At 34.2% G+C, this 17,334-nt stretch overlaps 1 protein-coding gene across 1 annotated transcript; it reads left to right on the top strand.

The window, feature by feature from the left end:
• The first annotated feature begins 3,402 nt into the window (after positions 1-3,402).
• Positions 3,403-17,163, top strand: LOC132279832 (probable anion transporter 6, chloroplastic). Its single transcript, XM_059781879.1, has 14 exons — positions 3,403-3,967; positions 4,276-4,421; positions 6,015-6,114; positions 6,410-6,462; positions 7,775-7,849; positions 8,927-9,007; positions 9,443-9,498; positions 10,900-10,967; positions 11,109-11,224; positions 12,140-12,176; positions 13,739-13,834; positions 16,059-16,127; positions 16,245-16,297; positions 17,090-17,163. Exons 1-12 carry the CDS (start codon positions 3,566-3,568, stop codon positions 16,101-16,103), a joined length of 1,275 nt encoding a protein of 424 aa, XP_059637862.1. The 5' UTR covers positions 3,403-3,565; the 3' UTR covers positions 16,104-16,127; positions 16,245-16,297; positions 17,090-17,163.
• Positions 17,164-17,334: the final 171 nt, after the last annotated feature.

Raw genomic sequence — 17,334 nt, 5'->3', positions numbered from 1 at the left:
CGGGGATGAGGAGGTGATTGATGAAGAAGAGAAGACCCTCGCATAAGTTTCAAACTAGAATAGCTCCCATATAGAAGTTTGATATTGTATAGTGTGATTGTCCTCGAAGTCGACAGTCTTCTAATTGTCAAATACTTTGAGAATCTAAGTCCATTGGAGAAGTTCGGTTTGTTTTTGAAGAAGGATGATTTCTACGGGGATGAGGAGGTGATTGATGAAGAAGAGAAGACCCTCGCATAAGTTTCAAACTAGAATAGCTCCCATATAGAAGTTTGATATTGTATAGTGTGATTGTCCTCGAAGTCGACAGTCTTCTAATTGTCAGTCTTCTAATTGTCAAATACTTTGAGAATCTAAGTCCATTGGAGAAGTTCGGTTTGTTTATGAAGAAGGATGATTTCTACGGGGATGAGGAGGTGATTGATGAAGAAGAGAAGACTCTCGCATAAGTTTCAAACTAGAATAGCTCCCATATAGAAGTTTGATATTGTATAGTGTGATTGTCCTCGAAGTCGACAGTCTTCTAATTGTCAAATACTTTGAGAATCTAAGTCCATTGGAGAAGTTCGGTTTGTTTATGAAGAAAGATGATTTCTACGGGGATGAGGAGGTGATTGATGAAGAAGAGAAGACCCTCGCATAAGTTTCAAACTAGAATAGCTCCCATATAGAAGTTTGATATTGTATAGTGTGATTGTCCTCGAAGTCGACAGTCTTCTAATTGTCAAATACTTTGAGAATCTAAGTCCATTGGAGAAGTTCGGTTTGTTTTTGAAGAAGGATGATTTCTACGAGAATGAGGAGGTGATTGATGAAGAAGAGAAGACCTTCGCATAAGTTTCAAACTAGAATAGCTCCCATATAGAAGTTTGATATTGTATAGTGTGATTGTCCTCGAAGTTGAGAGTCTTCTAATTGTCAAATACTTTGAGAATCTAAGTCCATTGGAGAAGTTCGGTTTGTTTTTGAAGAAGGATGATTTCTACTGGGATGAGGAGGTGATTGATGAAGAAGAGAAGACCCTCTCATAAGTTTCAAACTAGAATAGCTCCCATATAGAAGTTTGATATTGTATAGTGTGATTGTCCTCGAAGTCGACAGTCTTCTAATTGTCAAATACTTTGAGAATCTAGGTCCATTGGAGAAGTTCGGTTTGTTTTTGAAGAAGGATGATTTCTACAGGGATGAGGAGGTGATTAATGCGGAAGAGGGAGAGATCCTTGCTTAAGTTTCAAACCAATATATATATATTAGTAAAGACACGTGCTGGGTTAAAAGTTTGGACTACATTATTTAATTATTTATTATATTTATATACATTAAGGGTATACTTGTCATTTGTAAAAATATTATTTTCTAGGATAACTCTAATTAGATGAGGTGGTCAAATATTAGATTAGGTGTCCATTCGCATATAAATGTTCGGTGTTTTATCATTATTCTAACTGAAATGGATAAAATTATATCGTAATTTCTAAAAATAAATCCAAAGTGTTCAAAATTTGAAATACATGCGGACATGGATTAAAAGAACTATTTGTTATCCATGTCTGCATAACTGCAGTATGACACTAACCAAAATTAATGTTTGGAGTGTGAATAAAAAATGTATCAAAAATTTGTAATTTGACTTATAGTAATTTTTAAAAATTGTTTCAATAAAATTAACTCATTATTTTTTCCTAACAAATAATCCTAGCTACACACAATTCACAATTTACTCATGTGGACACTAGAATCAGAATGATACGTTGTCCTTACTTTGTCTCATAAAGTCTGTCCACCTTTTTATTTTTTATTTGTCCCAACAAAAAAGTCAATGTTTTTTTTTTTAGTAATATTATCAATTCTTGAATTTTTTATTATAAAAAAGTAAATCATCACACCATTATGAACTCACTGTAGGTAAATTAATAATTAATTCATTATCAATATAAAAAAAAAAAAAAAAAAAGACATTCAGGGTCATAGTGTCTTAGTGCTGCCATCCATGCAATCTCGCATCATAAATCGTACTTTTAGCATTTCACGCTAAAATTTCAATTTTGATTGCGACCGAATGTCCCAATTAGTTTTTTTAGCCACGACTCTTCAACAGCAACTCTTGCACAATAAGTAATACCCATAGAGTTCTAAGTTGACGTCATTTTTTGTTTTTTGAATTCTATCAGTGAGCAGGGCATTTTGCCAAGTCAATTTTTAATTTGTTCGGGCTTGATTTAGCCCAATTCAAACTTGGCTTGTCAATATTTAAATAAATTCGGGTTTGGCACGGTACAAGTTAGCATGAAATCATTATCATCTCTACAATTAATTAGGAGTGGCACGAATTGAATCGGATCAAATCAGATTAGATTATGATTTAAATGTAATCTAATTCTATTTTAATTTGATTTATGAAAATATTCAATTCTATCTATCAAACATCCGATCGAATTGATTCAAATTTATGATTGAATTTTTTCAAATGGTTTAATAAATGAACGGTCACCAATTTCATTAATTGTAAAACTGCTTTAACTACTGCGATCATTAAAAAGAAAAAAAAATACTACTTTTGACGACAATAATATACCGACGAAAAACTTCAACTTCCACATGGCAACAAATTATTTGCCCACAACACTCTCTCCCTTCCTATGCTCACAATCCTTCCCTCACAATCATTTACAAAACCCTCCCATCTTTTTCTACACGTATTTTTCAACAACGGTAATGAATTGAAACGACGCTATTGAACTATGAAAGCATATTTTATAGAACTTAGCCAAAAGAGTGGAGCAAGTTGCCATTCTCCATCTAAACCTTTCATGTTTATCTGGCCAGAATCTCAATTTGATTTGGAAGAAAATACTATTTTTTGGTTGTTACATTTTACTAAATTTAAGAGTTGCTGTGTTATAGAGTCATTTACGTAGGTATCAGAATTTTTTGTCAACATATTATTGTGGTCAAAAATATTATTTTTTATATTACTAACACAATTACACAAAAGTCAATAGCCTCGTGAACACATTAACATAGGCACACGGAACCTATAACACAACAAACTAAAACACAATAGTCATTAACAGATCAAATTTTAATATATATTTGTATATAATTTATTGTGAGCAGATTACAGATTGAATGAGATTTGTCAGAGTTTAATCCATTAACATATTCAATCACTGAGAATTGGATTGAATGTCCACCGGTCTACATCTACATTGTTCATTCCATCAAAAGTAAAAAAAATATATATATTTAGCAAAGGAGTCGTGACGTGATACACAATACCAATCCGAATGGGTCCAAATCCAATTAGAGTGGAGGAACCAAATATTCCGAATATACCCAATTCAATACCAACCACAAACCCGATCTTCCGTGGCCGTGTCACCTCCTATCGACTCTTCTTTACCTTTACCAAGCAGACGACCTTCCTCTTTCTACCTCTAATTCTATTGATCACATAAACACATACAGTAGTACTACGTAGTATAACATAACCCCAAATTTCATTTCTCAACTTCTTCTTCCTCCTCCTCCTCCTCACTCAAACAAAGTTTTTTCTGTTTGAAAAATGTCGAAGTTCACATTTCAAACTGAAACCAATTTATGCTATCTTTCTCACTGTACTAATACTAATAATTATCAGAGCTCAATTTTTAACTCTTCATTGAAGCACCGTCACTTGCGTATGTTTCCTTCTCAACATCGCTTGAGATTCAGGGTTTCTTGCGGCATCAAAGAGAAGGAAAATGTTGCAGAAACTGAGAGGGTCAAGGAAGTACTTACTGGACTTCGAATCGATGAATTGGACCAAACGGGTTCTATAGCGGCATCTGAGGATCAATTGGAAACTGGAAGTGGGGTTGAGAAAATGGCTTTTGATTGGAATTGGCCGCCATTGAAGAATGTTCCTCAAAGATACAAAATCATTGGCACCACATCGTTGGCCTTTGTTATCTGTAACATGGATAAGGTGATTGATTCAAATAAGTCTCTTGGACATTTCTGTAAACAGTTTATACTCTTGAATGATGTTTTTACGATTAGCGAACCATTATGATCTTTTTTTTTTCTTTTTCTTTTTTTCTTTTTGCTTTGAAATGGAGTTGCTCATGTTGCTATTGGGTGTTTATGATTGGGAAAAATGATTAAAAAAAACACTGGTCATTTTTGTTTGAATTTGAAGGAAAAAGTTAAGGACTATGGATGACATTGCTTGTTGGGTTTTTTGGTTCTTGTGTATTAGTTGGATATCAATTGTTTGTATGTTTAATTGGGTAGGTAAACTTGAGTATCGCAATAATTCCAATGTCACACCAGTTTGGGTGGAACTCATCTGTTGCTGGATTAGTGCAATCGTCTTTCTTTTGGGGATATGCGTTAAGTCAGTTGCCTGGAGGGTGGCTTGCAAAGCTATTTGGTGGAAGGTAAGTTTTTGAAGATCCAGTTGTATCTTAAATTCGTTTAAATGTATTGATTATTTAGCAGACTACTGTGAACTTCTATTTCCACATAACTTACTAAGAAAAAAATTATGTTGCCAACTGTTAATGATGAGAGATAAAGTGAGAGAAAATCAACTGAGATGGTTTGATATATGCAGTGAAAATCAATAATTTCATTAAAGTGACATGTTCCACATTAAGGGTCATGTTAGGGGAATGAGAAGACCAACATTAACATGGACTATGTGTCAGAGTATGGTTTAACTGAAGTTATAACTCTAGATATATATTGCAACAAATGATTCATGCAGCCCACCCCAAATGGTTGGGGAGAAGTCTCTGTTGTGTTGGATATTCTGATTTAAAGTGGAAAGAGGAAATAGCAGATGAAACATGTCAATTGGATGGTTTATTCTTCTTTCTAATGACAGTCATTCTCAAAGATGCATCAATCGTATGTGAATCATGCAGTTTTATCTGCAATCAAATAATAAGCCTTAAGGCTTATATAACTTGTTATGTTTGAATTTGATCAAGATGACTGATTGTAAACCAACAGAAACCAATCCTGTTCATGGACTTTCTATTCCAATATAACCTTTTAATGTTCTCAAAAGACATAAACCCTTGATAATTCATAATTTTAACAAGGCGCAACATTAGCTAAACAATCTCCCATATTGGATCTCTTTACTCAGGTAGATGTATGTGTTGCGCATATTTATTGTTACCCGTACTCATTGCACTTATTGACTTTCTTTCTGCGCTAAACCTTATTCTGCTGTCACTTCATTCATGTACTATCTACCATCAGATTAGTGCACCAACAAAAGCTTCGATTATCCAAAATTACAATTGTCATGTTGTTGAGCTAGTTATTGTTTTTATCTCATAAATGATTTATCCCGCTGAAATGTGGAATCTGTTCTCGTATGATTAATTTCATCATCTTGATCCAGAATAGATTGTATGGCCCTAACTTATGAATGCCTCACCCTGGTCAATATTTTTCCTGGCCAAATAATTGTCCTGATAACAGTGTTCAATTTGACACAACAAAGTACCATAAACCCTGTAGAGATAAAAACATTATGGATCAAATTGGAACAGTGTGTGCTAATGGGTGAAGGAAAAATGACCATTTTTGCAAAAGAAAGACAGAGAGAACTGGAAAATGACATTGAAGGAAAATGACAATGCATAACTCTTTTCCCAATGAGCTTTCTTAAATCCTATTTTTTCCCAACATATTTGTTCATGTGGACATCTTATATTATTATGGGAACCAAATCTTGAACCTCAGCTGCTCCAGCAAACTGGTAATTTAAAAACAAACTGGCTAAATAAATTTAATGTATTCCTTGATCAAGAAGATTATGAGCAAACATGTAAAAACAACTCAACTTCCATTTGTTTTAGAAACAGTAACTCTAATTTTTTTTTTTTTTTCCAGAGTCAGCCTTGACTATCATCATATTACATGCATTTGTAGCTAGCATTGTATCTTCATTTTAGATCTAATCTAGTGGTGTGATTGATGCATAACGCTGAGCAGTTATCTTGTTGCTGGTGCAGAAAAGTTCTTCAGATTGGAGTCCTGACTTGGTCGCTGGCCACAGCTCTTGTTCCTTCTGTTGCAGGGTTTATGCCTGGACTAGTTTTATCAAGAATTTTAGTAAGTTCCTTGTTTGGTAGGTGAGGATGTTGGCTTGATGGTCTTGGAAATCTAAGCTTCAAACTTTTTGTAACGTGTCTGCATTCTTGCATTAACATTCAATTGGTTTCACTGAATCATCCAGTTTTATTCTTTTTTATTTGTCTCTGCCCATTCTCATTACCTTTAATTTGATTATTCGGTAGATTTAAGTAGTATTTTTAGGCATTAATGGCGTCAGCTTGGCTTTAGTGGCTATTCATTGTTACTTATTCCAATCATCTTAATCGGAATTTTTCTTGTGTCTCAAATTTAGGTTGGAATAGGAGAAGGTGTTTCCCCTTCAGCTGCAACTGATCTAATTGCCAGGCACGTGAAATACTGGATAGTTTTTTGTTCTTCTTAAATTTTATTTATTTATTTATTATTTCTTACTATTTTTTATGCGATAAACTATGGGCACTGATATTTGAACAAGATCTCTGTAGTCTGCACTGTGTGCTGTGTTGTGGTTTTCATGTTAGATTATTGGTTGATGGTCATGCTTTCCATGTATTGTCTTCTTTCATTTCTGAACCTTTTCTTCTTAACTATTTGGGAGTTGGACTACTTCTTATACTGGCTATTTTTGCCAAACAGTGAGTCTGATTAGAAGAGTGAAGATGAGAGGAGAAACTTTGTTAGATAATAAGAAAGATGGAATTTTCAGTAAAGCTCATCATCTTTGGTTGGTCTCGAAATAGTTACTTGTTCAGGCAAGTACTAGTTATGCATTCAAGTGGTTGAGATGGAAAGAGAAAAGTGCATTGGTCAATGGATTTGCCATGTTTGCTTTTCGAAGATTGTGGGGATGTTATAAAAATGTTCTTAAGAATAATATTGAGGAATTCAATGAAATAAAAAGTATAAATAAATGCACTAATGCCACCATTGTTGCTCAAATTCTTAAAAGAAGATATCTCCATTAGAAGGAAGACCTATAACAGTAAGTCATCTCTATTCTGAATAAGTTGATTCAGAGGGTATTGTCTGGAAGAATTTGGAGCATCTTGCATGAGACAAGTTCTTCATCTCAGGGGACTTTTAAATGTGGAAGACAGATCCTAGGCACAATTTTACTTTCAAATGAGGTGGTTGAAGAGGACAATAAAGTGGGAGAAACAAAGGAGTTGTGCTTCAGATTGGTTTTGAGAAAGTCAATGGCCATATGAATTGGTGATTTCTTGAAATTTGGATCTTGGGTTTCTTGAACATATCCTTAGACTAAAAAGGCTTCAGCCCCTGAGCCACATAATTTGCGCAAGGGTTTCACACTCCCAAGCTCTGCGCGCGAATTGGCAAGTTGGGAGCGGATTCGCCCCAAATTTGTGAACTCAATTTGTAGAGTTCTCAAATTCAATTCTAGAATCCACGACTTGCCCACAATCCGCGTTTGTGATGTCCTTTCTGCACAAATAATGACTAAAAAGTTGTAGTATGGGGTAGGGATTGAACCCATTACTTGTAGTAGTGAATCCAAAAGAAAGTGCCACCAGACCATTATTCTCTCATATTATATTCTAATGATTTTTTAATTACTGTACTGCTAAGAAGTTAACCTGACATTTATCTTCATTTTATGTTTTTATTTATTTATTTACTTTTATTGACATTTGTGGTACTGTTCCAACTCTTGATGCAGGACAATACCATTGGAAGAGCGGTCACGGGCTGTATCATTTGTTTTTGGTGGTTTGAGTGTTGGAAGTGTCATGGGGTATGTTTCACTATAAACGTAACACAGTGCTAAATTGGTCCATAATGGCTTATCTTTTGGTATTGTAGTTAATCACTTTCTAAATGTTAAATTATTGATTTATTATTTCCTTGTCTTTTAGGCTTCTCAGTTTTGTATAAAGAGACTAAAGAGTTACTTACATAAATTGTTTTTGAATGTTAATTTATGGGAGGTCAGTGTAATTATCCCTTTAATAAAATCCACTAAACAGAAATCATTTACTGCTAATAGAGCCTTAAATTTAATTTATAAACAATCACTCATGTTGGAACCACCTGTAAGGATTCAACAAAATCCATTAGAAATCATTGAAACCAGGTTTTTATTGGATCTTGAAGTTAAAAGTTCATATAGATTTGTTTTGACCAAGATTCTTAAGGTTGAAAAAGGCTTACGACTCTGATGAGCAAAACTGTTACATAACCTATGTTACACCATTGGTGATCATGACTACGTTTTAATTCCTTGATTTGTAAGCGTGGCAAAGTCATGCAAGCAGCTTGTTTTCTTATTTTTCATGCTCTTGTTTGTAACTGTCTTGTGAGAGAGAGATTTTCAATCAGATGGAAGACAACCATCATAATTTATGATGTTCATCTCATTATATTGTCTTATCCCAATGGTTTGGGGATGGTTGATGTGCCTGTCAAGAGCCATGTATATGACTTAAACGTGTAATTTTTAAATCTGTTCATTAAATTTTCAATATATATATATATATATATATTTATATTCTAGTTTTATCCCCAATCTTAGATTGCCAACTTATGCTACAAATGTATGAAGAAGATGATAAAAGGTTGTAAATATTGAAGCTTCACATGTGTTTTCATTATCCTTGTATTGGTTCTTGGATTCTCTCTGAGAAGATAAATGGTGAATTGTCTATCTAATTATAATTAATATAAATCTTGAATTTCTATCCCTTGCAAGATTATATCATAGTTTAAATTCGGTTTAAATTCAGAATCTTGCAAATTTAGTCATTTTTGCTCAATTTATTTGTATCGCTCAGGGTTTGTTTCTTAGTCATTCTAATTCTGGAAAATCTTGCAGGCTTCTTTTGGCTCCTCCCCTTATCCAAAATTTTGGTTGGGAATCTGTATTCTACATATTTGGCTTTTTTGGGATAGCCTGGTGAGTGGCTATTAATAAAATTTCTGATTATCGCACTATCGTGGTCTTTTGAATAAGGTTTAAAATTGCTATTGGTAGCATACATTGAACTTAAGGCCTAAGGGTCATTGCACTTCCTTCCAAATGGTTGGATTGAATTTTCATCTTAACAGCTGCTAAAGATCTGTTGCTATGTACTTTTATTTTATTAAATCTATTTACTATGGAGTCTGGAGTAAGCCACTTCTAAATTTATGCAACATGTGATTCTTTTTATTTAAATACAATGAAAATATTTTTCATGGTTCTACAGCGACCTCATTTAATAATTGTCATCTTTGAAGAAATATTTTAGCGTAATCGAAGACCAGTTGTTTTTATTTTTCAAAATTGCCAATATGAAGATGTTACTGATACATGATCTTTTACTCGTGTCATCATCCAAAAATCTTGAAGGTTTTTGGGATTTCAGTTTGTTAAAGAAGGACACCCTTCACTTGCCGCTGTATCATGTAAGCATGTATTTCTTTTTCTTCTTTAGTCATCATTTATTCTATATCATAATTCATAAATGACCAGTTGACTAATTTCGAAGTCCATTGAAGACTAAGGGCATGCTTGACTTGGATTATTGTCAAGAATGCATTTTGCAAAAAGAAATACTACAGTCAGCCCCAAGCTTCCAGATTTATCGACTTTTTCTTTTATGACTTTTAGAAGTTATGTGATGTCCCATGTCGCTGGGGGGGAGGTTGTTGGCACTTATAAGGGTGGGACAGACACGTTTTGAAAACTGTGAGTACAAAGAGAGTGCAAAGCGGACAATATCTACACAGCGTGGGTGGAACCTGACAAGTTGAATGTCCATTGACACATGTTCTTTAAAGTACATCTATTATCCATTTCTCACAACGTGATATTCAGCTACAAACCTCCACTTTCCCAAGGGAATTCCTTTTGAATTTCTCTAGTTATCTTACAACTGTGGTTGGCATGAAGACAATGGATAAGAAGTCAGTGTGTAGATGGCAATAGAGGAACCTTAAATGATTAAGCTTCCACCCTATGACAAGTAGCATGAACTTGAAATGGAAGGCATTGTTGTGAATTTTTCTCCCACTCTCTGCTCTGAGACGTACTGGTAGCGCCAATATCTATATCAGTAGTAAGTACTTGGATTCCTTGTCCAATATTATTAAGAGTAATTGACCTGATGATGGATAACAAAATATGACTAGCACACATGAGCTACACGTCTTTCACCTTTACTTTTGGAGAACAGACAAAGATAGATAAGATCATTAGGGTTAGTTTATTTATTTATTTTTTGTTATTTTGGTAATGTTTTAATTTTAAGGATTTTTTTTTTTTTTTTGGGGGGGGGGGGGGGGGGGGGGGGGTTGTTTCTGCTTTTTCCTATACAAAGGCTATTATGTAGTCAAACAATTCAGTTTCTGTGAATTGAGTATTGTGTTCTTCAGATTACTCTCTGTGCTCCGCCTCTTCTGTTCTTGCTTTCCTCAACCCCTCTATCTGTCCAGCCTATCTATTCACTCTTTGTTGTCATTTCCTTCGCTTCTCTTCTCACTCCCTTCTTCTAGTTTCACCTCTCCATCTGTCTTCTGCTTTCTTTCTGGTTCTACATCAGTTTTGTATCAAAGCACTGTCATACATCAACTTGGTTTTAGAGCACACTATTCGTCATGCATCACCTGACTAATTTCTTTTTCAAACGAATCGTCCATCGGACATTGATGGCTTCGTGCGAAAGGATCTCAATTAAATTATATATGAGATAATGAACTTCGGCAGTAAAATAACTCATCATCACACAGGGAAAACTTGATGCATAATACTATACTACATGTAGCCAGTAGCAGACCTAATCGGGATATATATTCTCTATTTCGTAGGGTCTCCATCTGTCTCCAGGAAAGAGTCGTCGAATACTTCTTTTGAAGAGTTGGGTGGCTCACTGAAGGTATGATGAAATTCTTCTTTCTCCTCTTCTTTCTGTCTGATATGTGCTGGTGGCTCTAAATTGTTGTCCGTAAAAAATATGCTAGTGAATGAACTCATATTTTATTGGTCTTGATTTTCTAACCTTCTTTGTAATTTACAGGATATACCATGGAAGGCCTTTTTTCAAAGTCAGGCTGTACGGGCAATGATATATGCTCATTTTTGTGGAAGTTGGGGTCACTATACTTGTCTGTCTTGGCTCCCTACTTATTTCAGGTATCCTTTGTGACTATTAGCTTTTTCAATTTTTGAAGTTGGTTATCTCTAAATTATGACTTTTTAAAAGGAAGTAGTAGTGCTCCGAGTCTTTTGTATCAAAAAGTTTTTTGTTATGTTGCTCTTAACTAAACCTATAAAATTGGTGGAATATTATATTGTGGTATCTTATATGATAATGAATTAACACAAAGAACAGTGAATATGTTCTATATTGCACTACAATATCTGTCAGTGGAAACTATGATGTTCTATATATAGATACTGCATGGAGATGTTGTCTTTGCTCCAAGGCACAATTGTTCACTACATAAAACTTCATTAAGCTTTAAATCGGTATTTGGTGGTTCAATTTGTTAAAATCTGCAACACGATAATTATCAATCAAAAGAAATTGAAATGCTTCTGTGTTTAAACCTATAGAAACGGAACATAATCTAATAATTTGAATAAGGGAGATATTGGCTTCACTCTACAGACTTTAATGGCATGACGGATTTCCTAGCCATGTAAATCTATGGACACTGAAAGTTTCTTTGAATCCTGCTGAAAATTGTAACCAGTTATATTGCAATGACAAGGCAATTGAATATTTTCAATGCATATAACCTGTAAATGCTGGGAGGCTATTTCTTGGAATTTGAGGCAGGCTGGCAAAGGAGTCCAAAAGCATTTTAATTGTACCTGAAATCAATAAATTGCATAATTTTTTATTACATAAATCTTTGTTATCAGCTGAATGTATTAACTCAAAAGTACTCATGAAAATTATCTTGCACACAACTGTTTCTTTTTTACACCTTTGTTTCAGTCTGCAACATGAAGCATCTATGTTGAATACTTCTCCATTTTCCTTGTTATATAATTAAATTGCAAGTACACTGATTTTTATTTATCAACTTACATCCCATGCAGTGAGGAGTTGAACCTTAATTTGACAGAGGCTGCATGGGTAAGCCCATTATACCTATTTTCTCTCTCTCTTTCTCTTCCAACCCCCCCCCCCCCCCCCCCCCCCCCCCCCCCCCCAACACACACACACACACACGCTTCTTATAACTCATTCAAGAAGATGAATATTCAAGGGCACAGTTATGTCCACTGTGATCTTTTGAAAGATCAGAAAGGGATTATAAGATTTGTGAACTTCATGTATAAGCTAGGAAATGTAAAATCTTATTTCGGATTTTGATATAATGTATTCTAGACACCATGCCATCATCATTTATGTTGTGTAATATTCTAAATATCCTATATTAAGTCATCTATGCCCTGTAGTGTTCTGTTTACGGGACATCTAATGTCAGCATATTCACTTTCAACAAAATAGAGACATTACAGGAAGCGCTGCTATTTTTTCATCCTTCTTTGCTAATTTAAGCAATTGATCAGTAGTACCACATAGAAATTGGTATTAGGAGACTGGATGAGGTCCTTACTATATCGGTGATTGTAATAATAATCAAAGAGAAGTAATCCTCCAATTGGATATGAGTGTATTGAGATTTTATTCAATCTTTCTTATGCTCTAAACTTACACACACGTGAGTATATCCATTTATAAAAATTGAAAATCTAACCTACTGGAGAAACAGAGTTAATATCTGTAGCACAGTAGCATTGTATGAAGTGAAGGACGAGTGGAAATTGCTGCCAATATCCTTGAGATTTGTAGAAAATGAAAATTACTCTTGATTTATGACAGCTTCAATTCCAGAAACATTTGATTAAGAAATTTTGAGGTCCCAGGCCCATCAATAGATGCTCCTTTTGAAATCCATTGGTTTACAAGAATGGTTTTTCTTACTTTAGTTGTACCATGGAAATGATTTTTTCCTATTATTGGTTATGAGGAATCAGGGGGTGAAAATGCCATGATCTTGTCAAAAATGTGATGAAGTAAGGATGTTGAATTTTTAACTGAACCCTGTTTTAGTGTTCTTATGGTTGGAGGGTACTCATAATGATGTGGGATTTTAACCATTGGTTCATACTGACACTCGAACAGAATTTCAAGGATGTTGGAGTGGGTATTCTTGAACTAGAGGGAATGGAGAAAGTAGACCTGTGGTGTCATAAATGCTCATCCACACTAATGGAAACTGGATGTGATAAACAAGCATTAACTAAGGAGTGAGCTTAGAAAAATAACTCATGCAACACTTGACCTGCATATGGTGCCATTCATTTAGTACTGGTCTCATATTTGCTTGCATATGATGACATGTTTCCATTCCTTAAATCAGTTGGGCGATGTCTGGTTGCTTCTTTGTTAACTTTATCATTATACTTAGCTAAAATACATTGATAAAACTGCAAGTCTTGTATCATTATTAATAGAAACAACATCAGCATCAGGTTTCTGTAGAAGTTCCATGGAAATCAACATCAGCATCAGGCTTAGCATATATTGAATATGTCTGTAGAAGTTCCGTGGAAATCCACAATTCAATTGTTTAATTGAGTACTAGCATATCGTGAAAATTTCTCATAATTTATATATCATTTTGTCAGGTTTCTGTGCTTCCTCCGTTGGCTTCTATTTTCATGACCAGCATTGCAGCACAATTTGCGGATAACTCAATAGCCAATGGAGTTGAAACCACTACGGTATGGAAACCAGTATATGTATTATGTCCTAACTGAATTCAATTTTCGAATGCCAACAGAGAAAAATAGCTAAAAACAGAAATTATTAGAGCTTTGAATTGAATTTGGAAATGTGATTTACATTGACAGAACCACAAGTGCTCTAATATATGTTAGTCTTCTAATCTGATTTTGGTAGTGAAGACGAGAATGTGTGGAATTCTTTCAGATATGAGTGCCAATATATGCATGTGAAAAATCTGAGGACCATGACTTAGTCAAAGTGCATTATGCCCCAAATAGATCTAGAGGGGGCGAATAGATCTTTTCCAATTATAACTAACAATATCTTATTTTAAAATCTAATAATTATATTTTTAAAACAAAGCACTTACAAAAAAAATATTTAAGAAATGAATCAATATCAATTATCTAATACAGAGAGCAAGAATAAATAATCCAACAATCACATATAATAAAGTTGATTTTTTGTGAAAAACCTCAACAGAAAAAATCCACGGTACCTAGTGCTGGCAGATCGAATCCACTAAACAGAACAGAGTTTTACATTGAGGTTAACCAAACTCTAACAAAGAATCCCTTAGTTAACTATTTGATTTAACTTCCAGGAAAAATAAAAGATAAAAAAATAATCCCTTAGTTAACTCTGTCCTCACAGGAGATGATCAAACCCGATCTATGCTGCTGCTAGTCAAATGAATTCAGTCCTCACATGATCCACTCTTCAACGAGTGAATTCAGTCCTCCAGTGAATAGTCATGTCCGGTTGTTATTTGTTTGTGTGATTTAGTTCAATAATGATTCAGGCTCCACAAGCTATCATCCGCATTAGATGATCAAAAAGAAAAGAATGTTTTTTTATGTGCCTATATGCACTCTATAAAAATATGAATATGTGATTTTTTTTCTACACTCCCTCAATAATGTATAAGGAGATCTATGTGGGTATGAGAGTCTAGAGGTGTTTATATAGTGTTTGAGTCTAAAGGAATTATGATTTTTGAGTTTTAATCAGAAAAGGAAAATAAACCCTTTAAGAATTATGATTTAAGTAGCTTTCATAAAAAAAACACGTCCATCTATTAATTAAGCTGTCAATTAAAAGCCACTGTCCATTTGTCAATCAATTTTAACCCTCGATTGAAGCTCTGGTATGCTTTCAATCGATTGAACCTTTGATCAACACGTACTGGAGTTCGATAAATTTTTCTTTGCCCTTGTTCCTTTAAGATTTCTAACATAAAAAAATTCTGAAACAGTTTTGTGTATAAAAAGAGTTTTTATGGATCAAAACATGCAATCTTCAAACCCTAGCATGTATAATAATGTGAATGCAAAAATTAAAAATCCTAATTGGTGAGTTAGCAATTCAAAGGTGAATTTGTCTTTCTATTCTTTTTATCTTTACATACTTTGTCTTCAGTGTCCATTGATCCAATGTAAATTCTAACCTAACTTAATAAACCAACTTTTGAAAATTAAAAAGAAAAAAAAAATATATATATATATATATATATATTCAGACTCTGGCATCTATTTGAAATTTGCCAAGAGTAACAATATGTATTCCTTAGCAGGAAAGAAATTAGAGAATCTGAAGAGGAACAGCCAAAAGTCTTTCTGGTTGATGCTGTAAAATACAGAATTTATAAAAAAAAACTGATTATTTATTTATTTATTTGATAAGTAAAAAAATAAAAATAAAAATAAAAACAAAAACAAACTGATAAATTAAAATGTATGAATGGTTATGTTTATTGTAACTTTATAAATAGTAACACATTTGAACTAGTGATGTCATCTAAATTTGGAGCTTGCTTAAACGCAGTAGTGGTGCTAGTTTTGCTGGCCGAAAAAGACACCGTAGCGTGTCGTTTTTGTTCTATTTTAGTCATGATTGGCATCAGAAAAGATCAAAATTTTCATTCATTAATAAAATAAACATGACTGTCTTCACGTTGTTACATCATCCTCTACCTCATTGTACCTTCTCTCTTATTAACATACTTCGTCTCTTATTGAAAGCAAACTTATTGCTTCTGTTGCCATCCCTTTATTTCCAAATGCAAAATTAAGCATTCACATACTTAAAATAGACCTAGTTTGCGTACTTAGATTCATAACATTAGTATCCCATTTTTGTACATGTAGGTGCGGAAGATTTGTCAAACAATTGCCTTTTTATCTCCCGCAGCTTGCATGATTCTTTCTTCTTTGGATTTAGGGTTGCCCCCATGGGAAATTGTGGCGATCCTCACTGGTGGTTTAGCACTCTCAAGCTTTGCCTTGTCAGGTACTGAAAATATAAAATTTGGTAATTAGATCGATTATGGAAACTGATAGAGGAATAAGTTGATTTGTTCTCCATTTCTTTGCAAACTGTTAAGTGTTATTGTTTCTTTGATCACAGGACTATATTGTACCCATCAAGATATATCGCCTGAATATGCAAGCATACTTTTGGTACGTAAGCTTACAAACTTTAATCTTTATATTATGTGATGGAGCTGAAAAGCATTACTGTGATTTGGAGTATTACTCTAAAGTGTTTTGGCATCTAACCTTCTTATACGTGGATTTAATTTGCTTCAGTTGTCAATCGCTGTGTTGTACATGGTCCTGCTCTAGATGCTTGGATCATAGTACACAAACAATGGCGAAAATCATTTATCTTTTCAGGTTCATAGATTTTTTCCTGAAAATTTCCTCTCCAGTTTCAGCCTTCCTATTGTTTACCTTCAGTCAAAGCCAGGAAATCCTACTTTTCGACAAAAAAAAAAAAGAAAAAAAAAAAGCCACGAAATCCTGCATCTGAAAGATCCAGAGCAGGGTGGTGGCCGGAAATCTACTCTTCTAAAGGTTCAGATGAATACAAGTGCAACATACTTGTGATGCTGCCTTTATGCCAAGATTTGAAATGTATTTCTTTTGTCTACCTTCACTGAGGAAGTTGGCAACTATTATTATATTTTGAACACCAAAATATAATAATGGGGATCAAGATGGGACCCTCATTTTGCATATGCCGCACATTATTTGCTGCTATGTTAGGCATAGGAGCAAAGATAGCTAGGAATAGAATTTAGGAGTTATATCCTTTCTTTTTGTTTTTGGGACATGGATTCGGCTCTATTCTTCCTTATCTTTCTCCTCTTCTTCTCTCCCTCCCTCTCTTCCTTCCTGAATTATATAACTCTGTATACGTTCAACTATGGATGATGTGTTATGATATTTTCTTTTTATTTGTGCACACAGGGAATTACCAACACTGTTGGGGCAGTACCAGGAATTGTAGGAGTTGCTCTCACTGGTTTTCTTCTTGATTCAACTCATTCATGGAGTGTAAGTTGCCACCTTTATTGCCTCATAATATCCATTACCTTAAGTTCTTATTCCAGAATTCTTATTTATGCTACACATGTTATGTAGATGTCATTATTTGCACCATCAATCTTCTTCTACCTCAGCGGTACAATCGTATGGTTGATGTTTGCTAGCAG

The sequence above is a fragment of the Cornus florida genome, unplaced genomic scaffold (genome assembly GCF_030987335.1).
Source record: "Cornus florida cultivar Cherokee Brave unplaced genomic scaffold, ASM3098733v1 CherokeeBrave_3.0.0_Hap2_Chr10, whole genome shotgun sequence".
Taxonomy (NCBI): Eukaryota; Viridiplantae; Streptophyta; class Magnoliopsida; order Cornales; family Cornaceae; genus Cornus; species Cornus florida.
The sequence above is the reverse complement of the archived record's forward strand: the minus strand, read 5'-3'. Positions and strand labels throughout refer to the sequence as shown.